This window comes from Clarias gariepinus, chromosome 23 (assembly GCF_024256425.1).
Source record: "Clarias gariepinus isolate MV-2021 ecotype Netherlands chromosome 23, CGAR_prim_01v2, whole genome shotgun sequence".
Lineage (NCBI taxonomy): Eukaryota > Metazoa > Chordata > Actinopteri > Siluriformes > Clariidae > Clarias > Clarias gariepinus.
The window spans coordinates 8,979,921-9,005,565 of record NC_071122.1 but is presented as its reverse complement, the minus strand read 5'-3'; the positions used below and the strand labels follow the sequence as shown (position 1 = coordinate 9,005,565).

The window sequence follows — 25,645 nt, the reverse complement described above, 5'->3', positions numbered from 1 at the left end:
CAATGCAAGAGGAAGTCAAGAACTGGTCTCATGAGACATGCAACCTTCACAAAAATACACAGCAGATTGTAAACCGCTAGTGCCAGTGTGTCTGCAAGCTTCCATATCTATCAAACATCAGCCACAACTAACATCTGATCGAACATGAAGATCGAGTGTCAAGTTTGTGCTAGGTAGGAATAGTTGTAGAAACAAAAATGGCAAGATAAACCTGTGCAATATTTTCTGCTATGTGGTGAAAACAAGCTTCCACCACGTAAAAATATTCTGCTTGTTGTAATGACAAGGTGATATTTAAGGCATAAACCACAAAGCGCTGTCAATGCTCTATGCCCTATGCTAATGACAGCAACGAGATGCACTGATAGCTTTTAATGCCGTGCCTTTGAAATGCTACGTCTCCGGCTGACATTTCTCAAATGTCATTAAGAATATAGGGAGAAAATATTAAACAGGGCAAACATGTTTAAGGGGGACTCAAGCTCCTTCAAGCCTGGAGTCTCGTATATTGTCTGCTGACTTCTAAAGAAATACTTTGTACGTGTTTCTACAGGTTGCAGTCAGACGTGGTTATAAATTCCTAGAAATATGGCCTTATTTAAATGTCCATAAAGACTTACTCACCTCGTGGTCCTGCTGCATAGTCAGAATTAATGACTTTAGTTGGTTAATTGAATTTACTCTGGTTTTCACAAGACAAATTGTGTATTTTTTGTAGTACGTAATCAATAATTCGCATCTCCTAAAATGCCACCTGCAGGAAACATAGAAGAAATGTTTGCAGTTGGCAAGGTAACGTATTTATACTTTAAAAAAATTTATTCAAGTTATTTAGCATAATTGGGTTTTTTTTCCCTCACAAATGACTTTAAATCATTCTGGGAAATTCCCTAGATAAAAATCACAAGAACGTTGATCTTGTGTTGGCCGTGGGTTTATTGATGTAAAAATAACAGATAATTACACTCTTAGAAAAAGGATCACTTTAGGAATTCTTTTTTCAAGCCACATTGTTTAATTCAGTTTTTTTTTTTTTGTCAGATCATATTTGTCTTGGAGGTTCGCATTCATAATTACAAGTGACTTTCATCTGACACTAACATGGATGCATCTGTTCTCTGAAACGGCCCCCATGCGAACGTCGATATAACTTTGATCTGTGAACTTCTCAAACACTTCTCTCTGCAGGTTTCCTCCAGTTTTGCTTGGATAAACTCATTGCTCCAAATTTCACTTTCCCCCACTGACTATGTTCAAGACAAATTGTGTCTCTTGTGCAATATGTAAATAATAATTAGCATCACCTAAAATGTCACCTGTACAAAATATAAGAGAAAAAATGTTTGCAGTTGGCAAAGGTCACCCATATACATACATGCATACATACATACATGCCAGGTCGGTGCCAGGCCCTGGGTGTGTTTATATTGGCAGCCATAGGCAGCAGACTCTGAGAGTGTGTCTGAGAAGGTTGAGAACGTCAGAGTGATTTGTTGATGGAGTGAAATACATAGAATACAGCCAGGGTTAAAAAATGACAACATTATATGCTGATCTGAGATCCTGGTGTTAAGCAAGAATCATACCTGGGGTGAAGGAAGGGTGGGGCAAGCTGTTTTATCCTGTAGATCAGTTTAAAGGAGAACTAAATAGTGATTTCAGTCCATAATTGGAGATTACAGGAGTAAGCCATTCCTTCATGTTCTGAATGAGTTCAGTGCTTACAGTGTTAATGTACCGCACAAATTCAAACGAGAGCTGCTGAACGCTCCTAGGAGTTTAAATGGCTCTGACATCAGAACAACAATGCTAATGTTCAGCCTTAACTACAGCATAAAAAGGTTAAACCCATCAACATTAAAACCATCTAGTTTTAGGGTTCCCCTTGTTCCACCCGGGTGGCTTTGTGCCCATGATTCTGTCACCAGTTTACTAGTGTATAGTTGGTGATCAATGTTGTTTAATTCACCTGGTTATAATGTTGTAGCTGATTGTGTACTTTCCGAACTCATTTCTTTTGAAATTTAATAGCACTTTCACACATGCGCCTTTTAGACAGTTCAAACTCACACACTGGTGTGTTTTCCCCCTAGGTGCAGAAAGTCTTGGTGTGTTTCCCAGCAATCTTAAATGTGGTTGTGGTTAGAAAATTATTTAAGGTTAAAGTTTTCAAATTTGCCCCAAATGCTCGAGTCTGCATTAGATTGAGTCAAGGCCTGCAGTACTTCCAAAACTACATGTCACTTCTACTAAAGGTATATATCAGTCCAGATGACGTCTTGGATCCCTCAACATCTTTATATCTCCAAATGTTTCTTATGTTTCTTCGATACATTACTCCATAGCTCTTTCAGTTTGAAAAATGAACTAATTATTGAAAACATTCAAGATTCAACAATCGTTATTCGGAAGACCAAAAACCCAGAACACGGGCTTTCAAACATTTTTTCCGGTTTTACCAAGCCATCCAAAATAGTTGATGAGTCTAAGGAGCTATGAGGACTGTCCTGAGAACCAGTGCCCCAAAGAATGTTTATGTCTTCTGTGTGAACGTCCTTAAGCCTGGAAGAAACACTGAAATGTGAAAGAATGCTTAATGTTTATTTCATTACTGTGTCTTTACATGATGCATAGATATGATTTGGATAAATATTCTCAACATCAACTGGGGCATCTGTAAAATAAATAAATAATTGAATAATTTAGATCATTCCTGGGGTTACATAATAAACCCAAGCACAGTCGACATGTTATCAGCTCCACGAAATAAATATATACAAGACCTTGTGCATGACGTGAAGAGATAAGAGTGATAAAACTGCCACAACATTAAACACAGAAGCGTTCTTTCTAGATAGACTTCTTATCTTGTAAATCTAGGAAATTGTCTTTTTTGGGTTTTCTTAGAACAAACATTTCCGTAATGACTGTTAAGCCAGACTTCTCATTTCCCTCTCGTTTATCTTTGAAAAACCTCTTACTGCACAGGCATTCTTTACACTTTCAGTAATCGCTGTCGTTGTATCAGGCGCATTTCTAACTGCAGGACTCCAAGCAGTCCTTTAATCTACCTTTGCTCTTTCAGATACTAAGTCATAACCTGGCACAAATTTCACAGCGAGTCAATCATAACCTTGGGCGCGGGTCCAAGTAGCTCCACTCTCGATCTACTTAGGAGAAAGAAGTCAGCGTAGCACTCCTGGTATCTTCCGAGATACTAAAAGTACCCAAATGACAAAAAGGTCTTAAACCAATTAAAAAAAAAACTGCTGGTGTTTTTTTTTTTTTTTTCCTTTTTTTAAATAGCTATGCTCTACTCAATAGCACACTGAATTTATTGGTCAATCCAGAGCAGGCAGATAAGAGTTTATGCTACTCTTAGATCCGTAACGATGACATACAAAGTGACTACTGTCTTTTACTTCCAAAAGCCTGGCTAGTAAACAGTGTGCAATTGACACCGCTCATTATTTCCTGCGCCAGCTCAAGGGAGAGCATGAACTGCTCAATACTTTACATAACACAGTGTAACAGGAAACTAATCTTTTCCCCCCTCAGTGACCTATTTTAGGATTAAAGCCTTGGAAAATAGGAATGTAAATGACAACTATACATAGATGCTGTCCAAAGATGTGTGTTTGCCTCCTGCCTGTTATTCCTGTTACAGACACGTCCTCGTCTTCTCTGCTCAGGAACACACCGCGTGAATCTGCTGCAAATTATGTGAAAGAACTGTGAAAGAACCCATCAAATCTGGAAGTGGAACGAAGTCAGATGCTAACGGTTTTACAATTTGTATAGAAATCCCAGCTACGTTTAATAGTCAGAGTAATATATTATTCCCACATAATAAGTATATTATCTGGGGACCTCGTGTGATTTAGAAATTACCGCGTCACATTTGAGTTCCGTGTGGCGCAATCGCACGGGATAAGCGAAGCCTGCGATTTGACTCTAATTTACTGACTTATCTCCCGGATATACAAGTGTGTGTCTGTTAAAAGTGTTTTGCGATGAAAATAGGAGGGGAGTGTGTGTGTGTATGTGTATGAAGACTGTGTGTAAGACAGAGAAAGAATTTATGGATGTTCGTTAGATAGATTAAAAAATATATAGCGTATTTATCGTGCCCTGTGTCATTTATATTTCACCGGATAAAATCTAATAGCTCGAGCTGTACTCTTGATTTATCTGTAATACATTAACCTTGAATTATGCCATAAATCTCCTTGTTTAATTGTGCACTATTTTGATTTTATTTGGAAATGTCATTATAGGTCCAGAGTGTTTACTCTATACATGCTTCTATACATTTCATCCATCGCTTTCTAATCATTCTTTAAACTTTCGCTCTTCTGATGGTTTCCAGCTTTCTCTTTCTGCACATTCTATTGTTGTATGGTGTATAGTGATATGACCCGGCACTCTAAATACTTCCAAAGCACTGTAACGCAGCCCCGGTTCTACGTGGGATATGGATAAAAAGAAGAAACAAAAACCTTGAAAAATTGATATACGACTCCTCCAAATGCTGATTCGCACAGGACTAATATTATCACAGGATCTTTGTGTTCGGCAAAATATCGTAGATAATTTCACAGGAGGTCTCCAGGTAATACAAGTCCCATGCGAATTAGACATAAGTGTATGTTTACATACAATAAAACAGGGGACTAAACAGGTGTGTGTCCATAAGAAAACCACTTGTTAGTTAGACTCATAAGAAAAAAAATTCTTAAATTTGCTAGTGAGCATAAAGATTGGACTTTTGAAGCAACGTAAAAAGATGTGGTCTGATAAGTCCATCTGCGCGCCAGGGTAAAAAGGGACTATGCTTCCATCATGCATAGTCCCCACTGTACAAGTGTCTAAAGACAGTGTTATGATCTAGGGTTGCTTCAGTTGGTCAGGTCTAGGCTCACCAACGTAATGTGGCAAAAAATTAAGTCAGTTGATGACCTGCATGTACTGAATGACCAGGGTATCACATCTAAGGCGTGTTCCTCATCTTACGGCATGGGAATATTCCAGGACTCAAGTTGTGAATGAACTGGCCAACACATTGTAAAGAAATCTTAGTGTCTGCAACTTTTTTTGACAAATCAGCAAGAATAGGTTTATATATGAACATGGCCTGGATTTCATCCATCAATCTTTATTCTTCATTCAGAATTGCTGAGGATCTGGAGACGGGACACTGGGCACCTTGGATGGTATGGTACTTATTGTGGTTCCATCCCTTTCATACACTTAAGGGTAATTTAATGTCGCTAGCACTTAGGGCACGTTTTTGAGAAGGCTAGAAGAAATAAATACAGACAGAGATGGAATTTGTGAAACTTAAACAGACCTGAGAAAAAACCTAAGCTCAGGATCAAGATCTGTAGCCAAATTAGATGTTAAGCACTCTTTGCACACCACTATAAATATCTCAGAACTCACCCCTGTAAATATCCACGCCTCTGTTGCCGAGAAGAGAGAGAAGGAGCTCTTTCTTTGTAGCGTCGGCCTACAAAAGGGTACAGACAAAACAGGATGTCAAGTCAGCACATGTTTTGGATCACATTAGCTTCACCATTTAGGATCACAACCTGACCAAATACGACAACAGAAATCCTCAATCGTTCTGCTTAAAGAAGCACTTTAGCCTCGGCGAGCCACCGACACTAGTGCCATTAGCATGCGCCTTTGATCCTGATGGACACACAGGAGGTCCTACTGTCTGCAGGGTTGAAGGGCACGTGGGCTACATCAAAAGCCACGAACACGATCTGTGTGTTTACATGTACAAAGGCCGCAAGTCCGCAGAAATTAAAGTGGGGTTAGAGAAGAGCTTGGTGCAGACGTTTGATGTTATAGGGGATGATCTTGGCCCGTCTGGAAAGCATCTGAAATAAAAGTCAGTGTGGGCTTGACTCAATAACATTTCCTGAAATAATAGACATGAGTATAGACAAACTAAGTTCCATCACTATTCAGTCATATTACCAAAGATGAGAGTTTATCTTTTGCTATGATTAAACAGGAGGAGGTGTCCAGATACAGTTATGACTGTCTTTTTTTTTTCCCCCTGAGATAACGGTGCAGAAATAATCTCAGAATTTTCCCTTGGTGTGTGTGTGTGTGTGGAGTGCATCTGAGTGTAGGTATAAAATGCACAAGGCAACAGGAAAATGTGTTTCTTTGCTTGGTCACTGTAAATTATGACGGGTCGATTCTATCACAGCCCTGCTGACCGCTTGATCCTGTTTGGTCAGAAGATGTTGATTTATTTTCTATACACACCAGATATGACCCAAAATATTACAGGTTGATTGCTAATGTCCTCATTCGAATATGTTATTGTTTCCATAGTAACAGCTCATTCCCCAGGACTTTTATTGCTTGTCTAATGTGACTAATTGTTGATAAGGTGAGGTGTTCTGTTTATTTGACATGGAATGCAGGAAGGAGTCTTTTCAGACATGAAAAAGTCTTCAGCAAAGACGAATGTGTGCTTTCCTTTTTTTTTTTTTTCTCCATATCTCCAATTAACCCCTTTAAGAGACAAGGTTGCCTCCAGGGAACATGAACAGTTCTTGCTGGCTGCAGAATAAAATCTTAGTGAATTCTTCATGAAGAGGGTCAGGGGTAGCTCAGTGGTTAAGGCATTGGACTACGGTTCGGAAGATCCCAAGTTCAAACCCCACAACCATCAAGTTGCCACTGTTGGGCCCTTGAGCAAGGCCCTTAACCCTTAAATGCTCAGATGTATAATGAGATAAAAATGTAAGTCGCTCTGGATAAGAGCGTCTGACTAATGCCTAAATGTAAGAGCTGAAATACCAAACCTCTATAAACAAATGTCTATGTTTTCTCTTTTAAAAATTATCCCTTTATTTGTTTGTTTTTCTTAAAAAATTTTTTAACCAAGATCAAAATGTGAACATAAAATGGAATCACAATATAGCTCATAACTTACTTAAAAACTATTAAATAACTATATAAGTACTCAAGACTTATATAGTTATTTATAAGAAGTAGGGCAGTAGTGGCTCAGGTCGTTAAGGATCTAAATTACTCAAAGGAGGATTTCAGGGTTCCGACCTGACCACTGCTGGATTGCCACTGTTGGGCTTCTGGGCACGGCCCTTAACCCTATGCCCATATATAACACCCAGCAACTAGAGATGCAGGGCATTCTTAGTGCCAATCCAGCACCTGGAGAAATGGGCGGGTCGCACATCTGGCATAAAACGTCTGCCAGTAACTTGTAGATTGAAGAACTGATGTGGTTACCCAGAGAAATGGAAAAAGCCAGGAAGAAAGAAAAAAAGGAATGACTTTCTAGCTGCTGTTACATAAGTGAATACTACCTTAAAATATGACAAAGAATGAATAAAAAGTACAACGAGTGTGTTTTAATGAATAAAAACCGTAAAGGTTAGCACAATCACTGATTAAATAAGGAATAAAACACTTTAAATTATTGCAAAGTAAATAACTTTGGGGCGATAACCCCAGGGGGGTAATTTCATGTCACCTGCATCATTTCCCTGTCGCAAAGAGTTCCTTACAAAACGTCTAAGCTTATTTCATTACCTCTTATACACACTTTCACCTCACTCTGATCTTCCACACAGTTATCTGCTAGTAACTAGTGGTGAACAACTATCACGCAATACTTGGACTTGATTACAGAAATCTGTTGTCACACAAACAGCTGGCGTGTAAACGAAAGAAAGTGCTGTTTCGCCGTGTTTTGAAATACTTAAAAGGCATACAATCTTTATCTGTCGTACGCTGTGTTTACAGGCCACGCAACAGGGTAAGGACATAGAGCACTATCCACATCCACCGGGATAAACGGCATCCCTTCATGCCTGACAAGCAACAAGAACTTTTTCTCGGCACTCACTTTATTTAAGAAATAAATAAATAAATAAGTAAATAAATAAATAAATAAATAAATAGATCCCAGTTCATTGATTACATGTTTCTAGTCACGCAGTCTGACCTCTGGCTCTTTCTCTAGCACCTGGGATCGATCCGTCAATCGACGCAGTCCAGACAGCGTGTTTACTACCATGAATATTATCGTCGGATTATTCCAGACTTTGACTAATGTTTAAAGTGATGACGGAGCGTGTCACTCGTGGTCTACTCCGCTCCTCAGGCCTCTGCAAATACACAACATGTTTAAGGAATGCCTAAGAGACATGACATTTTTCTGGAAGCACAAGAAGGACATGGAAAAACATATCCAACTAGCAAGTAGAAAACAATCTTAATTTCCGTACAACTGCTGTTAGGTTTCTTCTTGGTGCAAGCTACAGCAATTTTAGTTTAAATCGGTATTTATTTGCTTTTTCAACAGCAGTAGGGTTAAACTCACTTTTTGGCATCATTTAATTACATAACACTTTCTAATATCCTATTTTTATCATTGTTACCAGTCGGAGTGTTTTCATAGTCTGACACACACACGCACAGATTGCAGTAAGCTCACGGCCCTCAGCCTTCTACCTTCTAAAAACACAACCACTGTGGCTTGCTAATCCCAGCAGGAGCTTTGTTTAAGTTCACATTCCGCCCGAGGAGAATCAGTCGGCCTGTTTATCAGTGTTTGAGGAAGCCCCCCCGCTGAGCCACGGCGCATTATCCCAGCCCCCACACCCCCCCCTTCCTGACGGAGTTCTTCTGTAGAACTTAAGCTGTTTATCCCAACCCTTTGTGTGGCAAACCAACTAACATCATCTGACTCTTTTCTCCTGTTACATCAAACAGACAACAGACGCTATGAGTTAAATATCACAGATTTGAAAACATTACTACTCCATAGCCCATTTTTACTATTAAATGATATTAATAAAACAACGTTTGATTCCTCTTTCAAGGTCACATTTATAACGTAAGACAAAAAAAAAAAAAAAAAAAAAAAAAGGACAGAAGCTTTACATGATCAGGGCTGAGGGGGAAAAAAATAACTAGATCACTAGGGTGAGGGGTGAGATGAAAATACCATGTCACAGGTGAGGGGTGAGGGGTGAGGGGTGAGGTGGAAAATCCCTCCAACTAAACCAACCTTTATACACAGAACGGGCAGCCTGAAATACTCTTCTTGCATCTGTAACATTTTGCCTGGTGCCTTTGTCTCAACAGATTTCTCCGCTTTCAATAATAAACACTGTCTTGTTGAGCCCTTGCTTTCTGTCCAGGTTAATCCATGAAGAGAGTATGTTGATATGAAATCAAATCATGAGTGATGCACGGAAAATATCCCAAGGAAAATTGACCAACTTTGAGTTTTAGGCAAAAAGGGAAAAATATGTTTAAACAAAACAATATTTTGTCCTTAAAAAAATTGGATTTTTCCCCTTATGGGAAAAATGGAAGATGGAAGAATTAAGTACATATGCATAAACGTTTGATGAGAAGATCTGAACATGATGGTTGCACTTGACTCGCAATATGCTGTCCAAGCCCCTAATTTTAAAATGCTTTTGATTGTGCAGAAAAACAGAACACAGTGGGTGTTTAATAAACTCCCTTTATTTCTGTATATAATCCCCTGCTATACTAATGCACTTATCCCAGCGTTTCACTAGTGCTTGCATACAAATCAAGATAGACAGTTTTCTCAGTACACCGGAGTCATGATCCGCCTGCTTCACACCTGAAACGCTGGCCTCCCGGGAACTCCTTTATTGGCCTAAACATGGCTTGGAGCGAGGTCATGACTGTACGGAGAACATGGCAATAACTTGGTCCTACAAAAACAGAACACCTTTCGTGATCAAACCAGGTAGATTCCATTCGCCGAATGTTTACGGAAACGACCGCAGTGAGCTCCAAGCCACCATGCCCGGGATCGTCATTTACAGAAATACAGCCTTCTTTAAAACATTTTCACTTTTCCCATGTTTTACTGCGGCTTAGAGTCTCACCACTGTAAATGTCAATCAGTTATACACCTTAAGTCAAAAGAAATGTCATCACAAAGTGGGTCCAAATGCAACTTTCCCAATTGTTTAAGTGATCTCCAGTCATGATTTCTTTTTTAAGCCACATTTCTTGCAAGAAGTTGGAAGTTTACAACTCTACGTCTAGAGCTCAATAATGAACTGGATGGTTCTTAACCAAATTTAATCAATTCGAAACTGCTTAGTTGTTTTCTTTGCTTGATGCAGACCAATAATTTGACCCTGTATAATTTTTTGGACAGGCAGTGGGTTTATTATTTAGTTTTTAAAGTTGTTAGCATACTAGAGCCTGTACAGAATTGTTTTTAGAATTTATTTTAAGAACCTATGTTTAGAACCCAGGACGACCTCAGGGATACCTGAGAACATTATTTGGACGATTATCAGGACAATTTATTTATTACTTGTTGCAGTAAAACTTTGTCCACAGACACAGTAATATAAAGAAAAACCATGATACAAAAAATCCGTTAGCTGAGCTAACACTCTACAGATTAGCAGGTCATTATACACTGCTTGCTGGTGTTGTGTTAGAGCCCTGCTGCCATTGTGAAATCCTGATTTATTGCCCTGCAATTGCTGAAACGCAGATCAATAATTAAACCAAAGGTGTTGCTCACTACGGGCTGTCGCGTTTGCCAATTCACGCAGTGTCGATTTGCACTAAGCTGTTATCTCTGAGACACCCCGTCTTCCCCCGGTGTCTCGTGATGAAGCTGTCTCTTCCTCCTTTATCTGCAGAATCCTCTTTCCCGCAACCTTTAAAGGTCACGATCTGGAGCACTGGGTTTGATATCTATACGCTGACCAGAGACCAGAAAGAGGATGGTGATGTTTGATAAATTGCATACTTAGATAGCCAGTATTGGGGCACACACAAATTCACAATCTCCAACTCTCTTCCTTTCCCATTTTCATTTCCTGAACCTTTTTCCCACTTGGTGTAAAAGTTATCACTACAGTGCAGAAGTAAATAAATTGATGATCCATGTCTCCGCCCTTATAAAAGGACAATAGTTTCAACACATTTCCCTGAACTGAGGGCTTCTCGTGCCTGGCTTCCAGTGTTCCAGGGCTAGGCTTCCGATCCACTGTGATAAATAGACCTTTACTTTAAAAAAAAAAAAAAAAAAAAAAACATCCCTGGCCTAACCTTTTAAAGTGAGAAACAGAAAAAATAAATGTGTTCCGATAACATTAGGACAACCTGGAAATGTATGCACATGAATCATCGCAAGCTGAGGCCTGATGATCTGGACTGAAAACCCATCGTAAATCTGGGGCTCATCCTTGTAATCAGATCACAGCACTGAACGAGCATGTGGACAAAACAGGATCTGGACCAGTGTTCCGTGGCTTGAGCACGGTTTCCTCCGAGCAGAACAATGGAGTCGATATTAAAGCAGCAGCGACTCAAGCTCCTGTCCCAGACCCCACTGAGACTCCCGAGCTCAGGAAATGACCATAAATGGACTGATCCGCCTCCGGCCTGCGCTGTAAACACCGAAGTCTAATATGCACTTGCAGGCCACACTGCGTGCTGCTCTACCCACTTACCTTTGTGCACTCGGGCTTTTATTTTTGGTTTGGCTGAGGTGCTGTACAGTATAATCACCTCTGGAGTGTAGGAGGCTAATGCACGATATCACCCACTCGAGCCGGAGTTGGTTTGCCCTGTGCACTCGGGAGACATACTAATCCATTTGAATAAGGATTCATAAAATAACCACCACACACTGGCGGAGATAATGAAAAGAAAAATAATGACATTTGAGTTTTGTTTTATTTGGAAAGGGAGAACAGGACGAATCCTCGTTCAGGTTCTGACATTACAATGGCTTGTTTTCGCTCATCAAAGTGAACTCATTCTTGGAATAAACACTTTTCACTTATTCACTCTTAAATCAAGAGTCCCCCTAGTGGTTATCTTTAGCTGCCGTCTCAAGGAATAGTGTTGACGAATTAAATCGTACACCTTACTTTGGAACATTCTGTTCCAAACCATGTTTTTTTTTTTTTACAGAACTCATGCATTTCCCAGGAATAAAGTAAAAAAAAAAAAAAAAAAACATGCTAATAAATCTTGTGCTTTCATGACAGGCTGCGTGAGAAATATTCCTGGACGGAATACCCGTCAAGAAGTGTCAGGAAAAAAAAAAGAGGGTGACCAGACGTCCTGTGTTTTCATGACAAAACGTTTGCAAATTCATAACATTTTCTTAGAAAATGCGCAACATATTTGAGATGTTTCCTTCGTTACTGCAACATGACAGACTGACATACCCGTGACATACAGGAGGACGTTCACTCCCCAAATATTGTGTTGCTTCCTCACACAAATATTCACCCTCAAATATGGGCCTTTAGAATTTTGTCTAACAATATTTCTAAAAGTATGACTTTATTACAAAACCGGGCTGTAGCTCTACTGTTGAAGGACATGAAAGCAGAACCCGGGTTTGAGATGAGAGCAATGAGAGCAACCATGTGTGTGTGTGTGTATGTATGTTTTAATTTCAGTCAGAAAAAGTCAGCAGAGATTAAGCGAGCTGTCCTGTAATTACACACTCGGCTCATGAGAAAGGCGTCTGTGCCTCGAGCGTGCTGTAAACACTGCCACATGTGAGATCAGCTCACAGAGCAACAGGAGCTTATTATACTCTTACAGTCCCGATACGTTTCTATTCAATATACACTGCGTGTGTTTACTATCGATATTACGTCCTAGCTGAAGACAGATACAGCAGAGGAGCTCGACCTAAAAAACTATTTATCAGCTTATTGTTGTGCTGGAGATAAACATTAAGATCTGGAACATTGTTAATTAAGGCTGCAAGAATAACAGGAATATTATTTTAGTGATGAATTAAGTGATAGTCAAGGGGTAAGCTTTGGATTCGCCTGCATACTTTATATAGTCTTTTCTTTGGATCTGGCTAGTTGAAATGCAGGTAAGTCCTTCCGCAAGCTAACGGATTCTTCGAGCAAATCCGTTTCATGATTTTATGATGGTTTGACAAGCAGGCATTTCAACTTCTAATTGGTTTCATTCCATCAAGAAAAGTTCTAAAAATGGTGAATATAAACAGGGGAGTCCTTTTCACTATGGGAAACTGACTCCATAGCTTTGGAGTTGGCTTTGGGGGGGGGGGTCACACACTGCTATTTTGGGAGGAATCGACACGCTCTTATTTTTTTTAGGCAGAAAGTCAATTTTTTGGGGGAGAAAGACACCTCTTTTTTTTTTCTTGTTTTTTTTTTTTTTGGTAACCGACTCTTTTGGGGAAGTGATCCAATATTTTTTGGAGGGGGAAACAGACACTTTTTTTGGCCGAAGCAACTCTATTGCTAGACAGAGTTTTTTTGGGCCCACCTTTTTTTTTTTATTGTGGTGATGGTGGGGGGCTCTGTTTTTAGGGGAAGCAACTCATATCGAACTCTCTTTGAGAACTGACCATTTTTAGGTTTAGAGTCTTTTGCGGGACAGACTTTTTTTTTTTTTTTTTAAGAAAAAAGTTTTTTTGGTGGGGATTATTTTTGAAAAAAATTTTCTGGCTTAGGGGGGCTTGACTGTTTTTGGAGGGGGACCCTATTTGTTTTTAAGAACAGGCTCTTTTTAGAGGAAATTTGGGGTACTTGTGGTGTAAAGCGAAACAGCATGCTTCACATGCGACTAAACTAATTAGCGATGCATTTTTTATTGGCCAGATATTTTTTTATAATTTAAGAACGGCTCAAAGATTTACAATGTTGTTATTGTACTGTACTAATTCTGAATTATAGGATTAATCCTTTAAGTTTGATTATAAACTATATATCTTGTGCTTCGTTTTTTAATGAGTCCGTTACAGCAGTTGCTGTGTGCATGTAGTGTTTGCAGTGCGGTGTGAAAGTAATTACTGTTTTGCACTTTTCACTCTACACTTTCAACTGTGGTTTTAAAACACCATAAAGCTGTTTCCTGAACTCTGGCCTGTTACCTGCAGAGGAAACACGCACACCCACACACACACACACACACACACACACACACACACACACACACACACAAATATACACACACCCCTATTTCCCTGCACACCTTCTCCTAAACCAAACACAAGTTGCCATGACAACAATAACAGAACCACAGTTTCGCCTCCTCCTCTTTTCTTTTTTAGTCTCTCTCAAAAGCTGCCACAAGGCTAATTAACAGCACTGAAACCCAAGAACAAAATAATCATCAGTTCTGTAATCATTCCTTTCTATATCTTGTTCATTCTGCTGGTTAACGCTTGGGGACATGATGATCTTACTCCTCTTGTGATGAGCTTTTCTTACTTGATTATTTTCGCATAAAGTGCGTCTCGGAGTGTCTCACTCAGGATTTCCACTGGGTACAGATCTATAACATCGCCTTCAGCCTTGACTACAGCGTCAGGGAACCGCATCACAGCTGGACCATGACAAGGACGCTCCTGGTGGAAATCGGAGACTTAGTCCCCTTACACCACAGCAGTTTTCCAACAGTTACAATTTTTATTTGAACCAGATGTGTACAACTGATCAACTGAGAGTTCCCAAAAACCTGGTCCCAGTTTATTTCCTGTCTAGTGATCTGTGTCTCCCTCTGTTGGACAATTTGAAAATGACAACTAAATCAAGCGAATTGAAAGTACTGAACTGAATTCTGCCAAACAGGATACGCTCAGAACTCAATCTAAACTTCATTCAATGGTATATGTGGACTAAAACTAGCACAGAGTGCCCTAAATACCCCGCATACTACCGATAATGATGATAAACCCTTCGTACTAGGACTAAATAGTTAGTAAGAACATCATACTATTAAACTATAGTGCAGCACATTGCTGAATAAATGAGTCGCCTTTAAGCACTCTCTTCCTGCTGCATTATGATGGCACGATCACATGCTCAACCCGTGTCGTGGAATTCAACACGGCACAAAGTCTGTCAACAGATCAAATGAGAAAACAGCGAGGGTGTGTGAGGAGGGCTTTACGAGGGTGTGAGATGTTCCAAGAAGAAGCTGCTTTGCTGGCACTCAAGAGCCGATGAGTATAGGGTTGGATTCTTGTGGAGGAGAAAATCGGCTGTTCGTTTGCTTTTAAGATTCACGAGGATTTAATCCGCCGAGCAGGTTTTTACACGTTGCATTCTCGGTCTGCTGATTTTTCCATTTTGAAACTCGGCACTTTTGTGAGCAGAACGGTTATGCATGACCTGTGGGGAACTGATGTTTAACTTCTCTTTTTCTGAATGTGAGACGAGGTATATAAGGGCAACTGTAGGCTGGTTTGGGTGATGGCTGTAGAACTACTTTTGGCTCTGGGTGTGTGTACGTATGTTAGTCAGTGGCCATGTGTGTGTGTGTTTTCCTATCGGTCCTGCGGGACCTGTTGCTCAGTCTTTCCAACTCCATAAACGTTCCAATAAGCAGAAAAGGAAGCCTGGGCTCACGCCCGCCCACACACACACACACACACACACACACACACACACACACACACACACACACACACACACCACACAAACGATACAGAAACAAAAAAAAAAAACAATAGGAACCAGGCAAATGTCCCCAAAAGGTCAAAACTATCCCCATCCTTGTGGGGACATTTGGTTCCCACCGACAAACGAAAAACAACCCCACATAAAATCCCAACCCCGGCGACAGACTGACACAAGACTAACCATTACATCATGCACCATGCTACTCCACCCCACGAGCTCAACTCATCTCAGTCACAACACAGTGAAGGTTTACAAATTCATCTGGAACATCTAGTTCGAAATCAGGTCCTTCTTTAGATCACAACAAATATTTAGTGCTCATGTTTCACTGAAGTTTTGCAAATTTGAAAGAAATATACAGTTCTGTGAAAACATATAAAGCCCCCTGTTATCTGTAGTACGAATTGTATTATATTATCATGTCTGCATTATTATGCACAAAATCATTTATTATTTCCGGACATACCAAAAAAAAAATGATCTATACATATAATAAAACTGTAAAGTTGGCATGTCTGTACATTGATGATATTGACTAAGATATTAGCGAAAAAATAATTCGGGGGACGTAAGATGAGTAAGAGAACAAACACATCAAGATGGATTCTGGAATTTTTGTCTTGCATCACATAAAAACTACTCAGTGAATTTTAATGGGGTTTTCACTGGTGTATTTGGCCGAGCTTGAAGTAACATATAGGCTTAGTTACATCGCAATCGGCCCACGGGAAGAGAAGATATGCTCATTTGAAATTTACATTGAAAAAGCCCTTGTATTATTAAAATAAATAAAATAAATAAAAATAGACCATAAAATCGAACACATGGCGCTGTAAATTTTTTATATGCACTTAGGAGTGTGCAATTAAAATCTACTTACTAAACCAGAGCCCAACCCTTCATTCCGCGCACTTCACTGTAAAGTAATCATTTTAGTTCATTCCAAAAATCAACAAATGCCATTGTACATGTTTTAAATCTCACTGTTAGTGTCTAATTAAATTCCATGCAAACGAAGTTTCAGGTACGTCTAGTAAATGAATAAAATTACAGAAGAATATTTGCATGCTTGTAAAGAAAGCAATATTTTACATGACAGAACTCATATTCTCCAGCATGCTCAGTAAAACCTACCAACTGTTTTACTGATAAAACTGCAGAAATCTGTATCTGTATCTAGCACTTCACACCAAATTTTCACACCAAATTTTGCTTCTGTTTATTTTAATATTCTTTAGTATGTTATGCACGGCTACTTTCACAGAAGCAGAAAATTGTTTCAAACTGCTTTCATGAAACTGACCAGGGTGTGTCACCACTGTCCCTGTTCACAAAGTCTAAATGTAGTCCATTTAGGATGTGGTAAAATAGAAGGACTCTGGTATAAACGCGCAGCAGAAATATCAGCAGTAATTAAGTCGCTTGCGCCAAAACCTTAAAGAGACACCTTGTGGAATCCATACAGGAAGTAACAATGCAACAAGTGTCTACTGAAGACATTGATTGCTTCTATTCGTTACTGAATCCTGTAAATTTTCTTTGGTTTCTAGTATAATTTTGAAGTTCTTTAGTCTCCAATCGATAAAAGTTCTAAACGAAGGGAACAATTTGTTACCCAAGATGGCCGCCCACCCCACAAGATTACACTGGATCACAGTGTGTCCTAGACTACATTACAATGTCTATCTGATATCCTTGTATTTTGTTCTCATTTGCACACTGTACCCAAAGACAAAGATGTTCTTAAAAAATCTACATACAGCACTTTTAACAGACCATATGACACCAGCAAAAAATCTTGATGAGGGCAAATAGTTGAACTTAGTTTGGACTTGGATAAGTTATCAGAACAAGGTTATGCACTGTGGTCACCTTTAATCTTTATAACCCGGCTATCAATGTTCATATGACATCCCAGATGAAATAAGGCTTTTTCAGGACAAAACATATGCGGCGTGAGGGAGAGGGGCGTATGGCAAGACGACGTAGGCAAAAATCCACCTGGTGTTAAATGACAGGCTTTTTCATCACAGCTGAGAGAGTGCATAAGCCACAGCGTTCCTGTGGGATGACAGGTGTTGGAGAGAGATAGAGACAGAGAGTGATTTAAAGATACAGACAGACAGAGAGAGAGAGAGAGAGCAGCAGCTTGCAAGTCTAATCTAAGCACAGCTGCAGATCCAAAATTACAGAAATGCCAACATCATGAATGGCATTGACAAAGTGTAGGGAGGTGGAGTTTTCGAACAAAGCCCCTCGCATAATAAGAACCTTTCTGTCCTCACCAATCCTTTGCTTCCTTCAAAGCAAAGAATTGGTTTATTAGTGCAATAAAGCATAATATGATACACATGTAACACTCAATCACTCATTCTCTATACCTATTTCTAAGCCTGAATCCTATCAAAGGAAACTCTGGGCATTAGCCAGGGTACAACCCAGTTGGAGTGCCAATCCATTGCTGGGCACACAAGCACACACTGAAGAGGCACTGGGAAACATGCGAACTGCATGCACACAGACGAGAGGCAAAGCTAGAACCTTCAGTTATGGCATGCTAACCACTATGCCACCATGCTGCATATGCAGCTCTTATTAATATAGAATAGCTTTCCATTTAGCTCAAGTCAAATAATGAATTCTTGAAGGTCACCATCAGTTATAAAGACCTCTCACAGGAAATACAACAACTTCCATAAAGCATTAACAGTAATTCGGTCCTCAATAACCCTGGTACAAGAACTCATTTTCCCTCCCAGAGTGAACCCTTAAAGAAGTTCATAATCACTACTAAAGAACAAATTTAAACCACAGGACATATATCGACCGCTTGCTAACAACTCAGCAGCGGTGGCTTTACTTGCACTTTCCTGTGAGAACTTTTCCTAAGCCTGCGCCACAAAGTCCTGCTTTCACATCCTTGTACATTTTTGCGCAGAAAGCAGGTATTGTTTTCATATAAAAGTTGTTATCTTTTAGGAACTGATACGTACAATCATTCTTAATTCCTACACAATACTTAGAAGCCATAACATTATGACCACCCACCTAAAATTGAGTAGGTCCTCCTTTTGCCATCAAACAGTAATGCTAAGAATGCAAAACTGTTCTAAACCTTTCTGTGGCAACCAGCATGAACCTTTTCCCCAATTTAAACTATAGTAGAAGTTCTATTGGATCGGACGACACCGACCAGCCTTAGTTTAGGCTTTCCTTCCTTGGATTACCCTTGGTAAATGTCCTGACCGCTGCATCCCTCAAGCGCTGCAGTTTTGGAGTTGCTCTGACCCAGTTGTCCAGCAATTACAATTCGGACCTTCTTACAGTAGATACATTTTCAATATCTCATTACAATAGTAGCTGAAAGTGGGGTTGGTTGTATTAGGCATCAAGTGAACCTTTTTTGCTGAAGTTGATGTCATGGAAGCAGAAAAATGGGCAAGTGGGAGGCCTACTTAATAATAGGCCGCTGGTCATAATGTTATGAATCTGGCACAAATGCTGGTGTTTAGTGTTCAGCGAGGTTAACTTCTTTGTGCAGGATTCTCGAGTTCTTTCACAACTATGACTTCTTAATTTTTACAGGGACATTCAAATGAAACTGGGACTTTTACAGAATAACAGAACACAGTTATGACAATAAAAACTTCCTTTATTTTTGTATATAATCCCCTGCTACACTAATGCATTTATCCCAACATTGCACTAGTGCTCGAATACCATCAAGGCAGAAAGATTTCTCAGTACGCCGGAGCCACTGCCTGTTTCACATCTGAAACACTGGCTTCCCAGGAACTCCTTTAACGGCCAAAACATGTGGAAATGGCTTGGAGTGTGATCAGGAATAAATGGGTGATGTGGCAATAACTCCCAGCTGAGTTCAGTACAGTTCCTTCAGATAGATGTACATCTTCCACAAGCTGATGACAAGTTATACCGTGATTTTCATGGATCCAGCATTTCACTCACTGTAATGTTCCCTGAAAGGACTGCAGTGGGTTCCGAGCCACTTCGACCATACTTTAAAACGTTTGCTCCATTCAAATGTTTTACTGCGGCTAAGAGTCTCATCAACAGAGTGTGCTTAAAGTATTCTGTGAAAGTCAATTGGTTATGCACCTTCATTCACCAGTAATGTCATCACAAGTCCAGATTTGGCTTGAACACCACACATACACACACACACACACAGTATACATGCATACAGAGACATTCTAGGTGTTTCCAATTATGTGGCAACAGTTTGACCTGCACATGACCGTGAAACTCAGGCGTCCATCAAAATGTTCTCTCTGATACCAGGAATTCTTTACAATTTTTTCATTTAGAAATTTAAAAACATTCCAGACATTTCCTATATGGCATTTGTTAAAACCTTCCCAGTTTCTTTTTATTAGTCATATTAGTAAAAAAGCACCAGAGAAACAGATAAACATTCAAATCTGGCAAAAAAGCACAAAACATTTACCAAACTCCCACACAAACACAAAAAATCCACCTAAATGGCATTCAAGTTCCTCTCAATCAACTTCCACCCTCAAGAGAAAGTTCCCCAAGGATTCAAATTGGGAAATCCCACCACCATTTCAATTTCTACAGAATCTACCATTGCGGTTAATTAGGATGCAAATGGTTATGCATCAGTACTTTTCTTTCTTTCTGGAGATTCCCTTTATACAACTCAACTGCCAGGAAGTAGTTCTTCTGATTTTCATCTGAATGGTATCCTATCATAATGCATTATGGGAATTTGATATTCCAGTACGAGACAATATAATATGATAAAAACAATGCACTACATACTGTACTGGACAATGTTTATATGATTTTTTATTTCTCCTTCAAAAGAGGAAATTGTGGAATCCCCATTATCTGTCCATGTGGCTTTCACTTTCATAGTGTCCCTTTGGTATTTTATTTTAACATCTGACATTTCTTTCAATTTCATACACAGAAAAAGAACACAATTCACTGTGGTGGAACTGTTAGTTAATCGTTATAAAACTTGGAATACGACTTCAATTATATAGTCACTAATAGTCTTTAGTCTGGTGGAGAATAACGTCCTGCCCACAAACTAGGCATTGATACTGGAGACTGATACGCCATAAATACTACATAAAAAAGCTTTTTAAAGAAAACTTTGCCTTTAAGGCTTAACATAACCTTACTTAACCAATTCTCAATGAACTAATTCATACAGTATCTACTCACGCTCTCGAACTCTTAAATGCACTTCTGCTATCTGTCTCATGACATTAAGATTCATGTATTTGTCAGTTTTGAAAAGTAGCATACTGAATTTGATTCTACTTTAAATCTTAATTATACCTTCTTTTTTTATTATGGTAATATTGAATTGCTATATTAATTATATAAACTACTAGATTTTTCTTTGAAATTTGTTAGATTTTTTGGCAATACGCTAATTATTAGTCTTCATTTTTTTAACTGTATAGTGTCTGCCATACAAATCCATGGCATTTAACTACAGAAACCATAACCACATAATCCACATAACAAGCACAATAAATTAAACTATAAATAATGATTCATGTGGTACAAGGTTTCTTTTTTATCTTATCTAGATACACTACCTGGCAAAAAAAAAAAAAAAAAAAAAAAAAAAAAAAATCGCCATTTTAGAAATTCAGGGTGAAATTATTAAGCTCCGTCATGTGAAGAAAACAACTTAAGAGATTTTTAAATGACTAAAACTGGGTTAAAAACCTTTCAACACATTAATAAATAAAATAAAAATGAATGAAGATTAAACACTTAAACACTTGGTAAAGTTGCATGGTATATATATATTTTTTGTTTGTTTGTTTTTTTGTTTGTTTTTGTTAAAATTAAAAGCATTTACAAACGCACAGACACACACAATGTGATAAGAACTCATAGGACTGGGATTAAACAGCTGTGTATGCATAAAAAAAACATTTGTTAGTGAGGCTAAAAAAAGGCTTCAATTTGTTATGGAGCATTAAGATACAATGGAAAAAGGTCATGTCATCTGATCCAGACTGATTCTATACCAGAGTGTGAAGAGAAGAGCATGAAGTGATGCACCCATCATGCATAGTGGCCACTGTACAAGACTCTGTATGCAGTGTTATGACCTGGGGTTGCTTCAGTTGATCAGGTGTAGACTCAGCAATGTTATGTGGCAATAAAATGAAATCAGCTAACGACCTGAATGTACTAAGTGACCAGATGTGAATGATCACATCTATGGAGTTTTCCTTCAGTGATGGCACAGATATATTTTATGACTTTGAAAGAAAAGAAAATATAAGATTGTGAAAGAGTGGTTCTGGGAGCATGACGAATCATTTTCTCACATGAACCGGCCAGTATATTGTGTGCTGTAATCAAAGCTAAAGGTGACTGAATGAAATTTTAGATTATGTGACTTTTTAAGGCCAGGCAGTGTATCTGGTGCACCGGTACCAAAAAAACTAAAACTGATGGTCCTGGCAGAAGGGCATTCAGGAGACAGAGATATGTCCAGAAAATAAATCTTCAGAGACATGAAATTCATGAAACTTCATAGAGAAAACTTCAATAATCCCACCAAGGATGAGTGCAGCGAGGAACTCCGCAGTCACAACCGGTTAAAAGATCATTTTGAACACATTCAGCTGGGATTAGTCCAGGGCTTATGAATCAGCATGCTCTGGTGCTTCTGTGCCAGCACGGGGTTCATTTTAGCTCAGGCAGAATGACAGAAAAAAATAAAAAAACAACCAAGGGAAACCCTGTACAGAGAAAAGGCCTGAAACATGCACACTTGTTGATAAGGCAACAGGTGAACAATCAGCCCAGATCACACGTGACCTTGAGGCTTACGAGCTAATCATATCTTGTGACATGGGTCAGCCTTGTGCACGAGACATATGCTGCAGGCTCTAAATATAAATGAGGGTCATTTTATTTTATATCTGCATTTAAATCAATTTGACTCTGATTCATTTGTCGTCATAAAAAATTATATCAATGATCCTTACTGTATGTATGAGCTTCGCCTTCATTTTAATGGCACCAAATTGGCTCCAGGTTTAAAGCTCTTACAACACAAAGATGATGACATGGTACCCAGACACTACTTAACGAGCACAGCTGTCTAGCAATAGACAATATGATGGTTGTTCTAGTAGACAGTTTTAAGACATTAAATGAACAACACAAACTGGGCTTTAAATACAGACATCCCACTCATCATCACTGCTAGAGACAAACGTAAGCTTAGCATTGTCTACGAGCATTTGCTGACCAGCTACATTAACCTGATAATTCATTACTCATTAATTGTATACTCATAAGTTTTCAGAAATTATAAAAAGATGAAAGGTAAAAGATATCATTACTAAAGTAAATGATGTGCATCTTTTTCAGTATGCATTTTCACATCTTCAGTGGTCACCAAAGTGAGAAGAAATACATTTTTAATTCCATTTAGAGTATGTTTTATAACTATGGTATTTCATACTTGTTAGAATGCTTTGTCTATATACTGTATAGGAAAGACATTGTGTTCAGATGAGCCTGATTGTTATGTACATTATGCATCATGAAAATCTTTGGGAATAAATTTTTGTGATATTGCACACTTTAAGTAAAGGTCTAGCACATTTCTTAGTAGTTTTGAGACTTAACACTTGATAGACTTCTGCTGAGGCCAAAGCTTAATGCATTGTTTGTATCCAATTCTTCGTATCTTTTGGGTTATTTCTAAAAGTAAGGAATATAAAAAAAAAACTTTAATCATTTTAATTGATTTAAACTTCAATTAACCATTAAATTGTTTTGTTGGTGGTCGACAAAACACTTTGATACAGGGTTAAAAACATCAAATAAGATTCAATTTGTCAAATGTACCTTACAGAACAAGAAAATGTTTTTGTTCGCATATCCCAGTTAGGAAGTTGGGGTCAGACCACAGGGTCTGCCAGGATATAGCGTCCTTGATGCTAACAGGGTCAAGGGCTCAACAGTGGCATCTTGGCGAAACTGGGGCTTAAACCCCTGACCTTCCAGTCAATAATTCAGAATAAAACCATAGTGAAGCTTGAAATTTACAATACAATACATGTTGGAACATACTGTATATAAAGGTTCTTCAGCTTTCCATGGTCAGTGAACTCACATCTGCTGAACAACCCAGTTCACAAAGAAGCGGTAATTCACAAGCTGATGCTATGTTCGCGCCAGGACACACATTGCAACCGTCTGAGCTGTAAATATGTGTGCGTATGAGCGAGGTCTGGTTCCAGAGGTCATGTGAGAAGACATGAAGAGGAAAAAGAAAGAGCAGATCTTATTCTAATAGGTTTGTGGTGCACACATGAGGCACATCCAAGTCTCCAAAACATGGTGTTGTATTAATATAACTGTTTTTGTTTGTTTTTACTGATGATGGCTAAAATTAAACTAAAATGAAGGACATATTGCTGCAGCGGTCACTTTAATTTTACTTTAAGATACAAAAAGATAATTTTTTTTTTTAAACATGACTATTTCAAAATTATTTAGATTTAGTTTGATTGCTTGATTAATTAAAAGTTTAATTATGATTGTGTGATTTAATTATGTTTATTCTCATTAGAATAAAGTTGATGTTGCAGAAACATTCAGCATGTTATTTTTAAACAAGGAAATAATAAGGTATTTGTTCTTACCCTGATACTTCATGGCTTCTGACACCAGTTTGCATGGAAGCAGGATTTGTTTTTTTTATCTTTTGAATTTGAAAAGGAAATAATTAGACATCCAGTTCAGCTCCACAAAAGAATCTGGAGGGGAAATCCTCACCACACAGACAGCCTTGTTAAATAGTTCCTGTCTAATTAAAAGTCTTTACAAACTAATAAAAGATTAGATAAAGAAAAGTGGTCATTATAAAACCCGGTAAACTGACACTGTTGTTATCCTCACAGCTGTTTTTTCCTTTCTTCACTTCTTTTCCGCAGTTGAAAACTAGACGCGTGCACCCGCCTCAACGCGCGCCGCCGACACAACAGGGCGGAGTCTTATTTGTAATCCCCGCCCACTCAGTGGGAGCCACAAACGGTTAAAATCCATCTAAAGATGTCCTGTCTGTCAACTACAAACTAAAACGAGTATGTGAATAAAGGCTCACAAATATGTCAAAGAATTAACAACAGTATTAGATTTATGTTTCAGTTTTTTTGGCTTTTATTTTTGTTTTCTTTTCCGCGTTCGCGCATGCCACAATGGGCGGGGCCGTGTCAAATAGCCACGCCCATTAAAAAGCCCAACTTAAAAGGTTGCAAAAAATAACCTAAATGATTAAACATTTATAAAAAAAAATTAAATTAATAAAACACTTGCCAATATAAAATATTACACTTACCTTAATTTTTGTTTAGTAATTGTTTACGGTGGCCTTGCACCTTCAGGGTCCGGGTTCGATTCCCACCTCGAGTCTGTGTGTGTGTGATAAAAACTATGCTGATTGATTGTGTGTGTGTGTGTGTGTGTGTGTGTGTTGGAGCGTGCCTTGCAATGAATCGGAACCCTGTCCAGGCTGTACCCCGCCTTGTCGCCAGTCTCCTGGGATAGGCTCTAGGCCTCCATGACCGTGTACAGGATAAATAGTATAGTAGATAAATTAATTAATGAATAAATTTTCCCTCAAGACCTCAAGAACAAAAAAAGAATGGGCTATCACATAAACCCTGCCCATAATATTGAAAACCATTTAATAAATTCATTTTCATGTGTATTACTACATTGGGGTACACTCACACACATACTATGTGCAACTTGGGAACACCAATAAGCCTAAACTGCATGCCCTTGTGTGTTTTCTTTGTGTGAACTACATCTGCATGAGCATATCTCTGCTTCCATCGTGTGGCAATACACTGAAATTACGAAAAAAGGAACTGTGTGGGCCTGAAAGATTACACTCCAGGCATGCAAATATAGCACCAAAAATTATTGGCACTCCTCTTATGGGTTAAACAGTTTGTATAAAACCATTTCAAATACCATTTTGCAACAAAGTTTCTCTTATGACATTGCAGTAAGACTATTGATCCTGCTAGAGAGTAAATACCAGATGAGAAATCAATCCCAGTGCTTAGGTGGACGGGTAAAAGAGTTGAAAACAAAAAGAAATTCAGATTGGAGCAGTCAATACC

At 38.7% G+C, this 25,645-nt stretch overlaps 1 protein-coding gene across 1 annotated transcript in view; it reads right to left on the bottom strand.

The window, feature by feature from the left end:
• Window positions 1-24,442, bottom strand: part of arhgef3 (Rho guanine nucleotide exchange factor (GEF) 3) — a 78,089-nt gene extending 53,647 nt beyond the window's left edge. Inside the window, exons 1-2 of the mRNA XM_053484170.1 lie at window positions 24,158-24,442; window positions 5,443-5,509 (exon numbers count right to left, since the gene is read on the bottom strand). Coding sequence (XP_053340145.1) covers window positions 5,443-5,509; window positions 24,158-24,192 — 102 coding nt within the window. The 5' untranslated portion in view covers window positions 24,193-24,442. The remainder of the gene's footprint in view (window positions 1-5,442; window positions 5,510-24,157) is intronic.
• Between the last annotated feature and the right edge of the window lie 1,203 nt (window positions 24,443-25,645).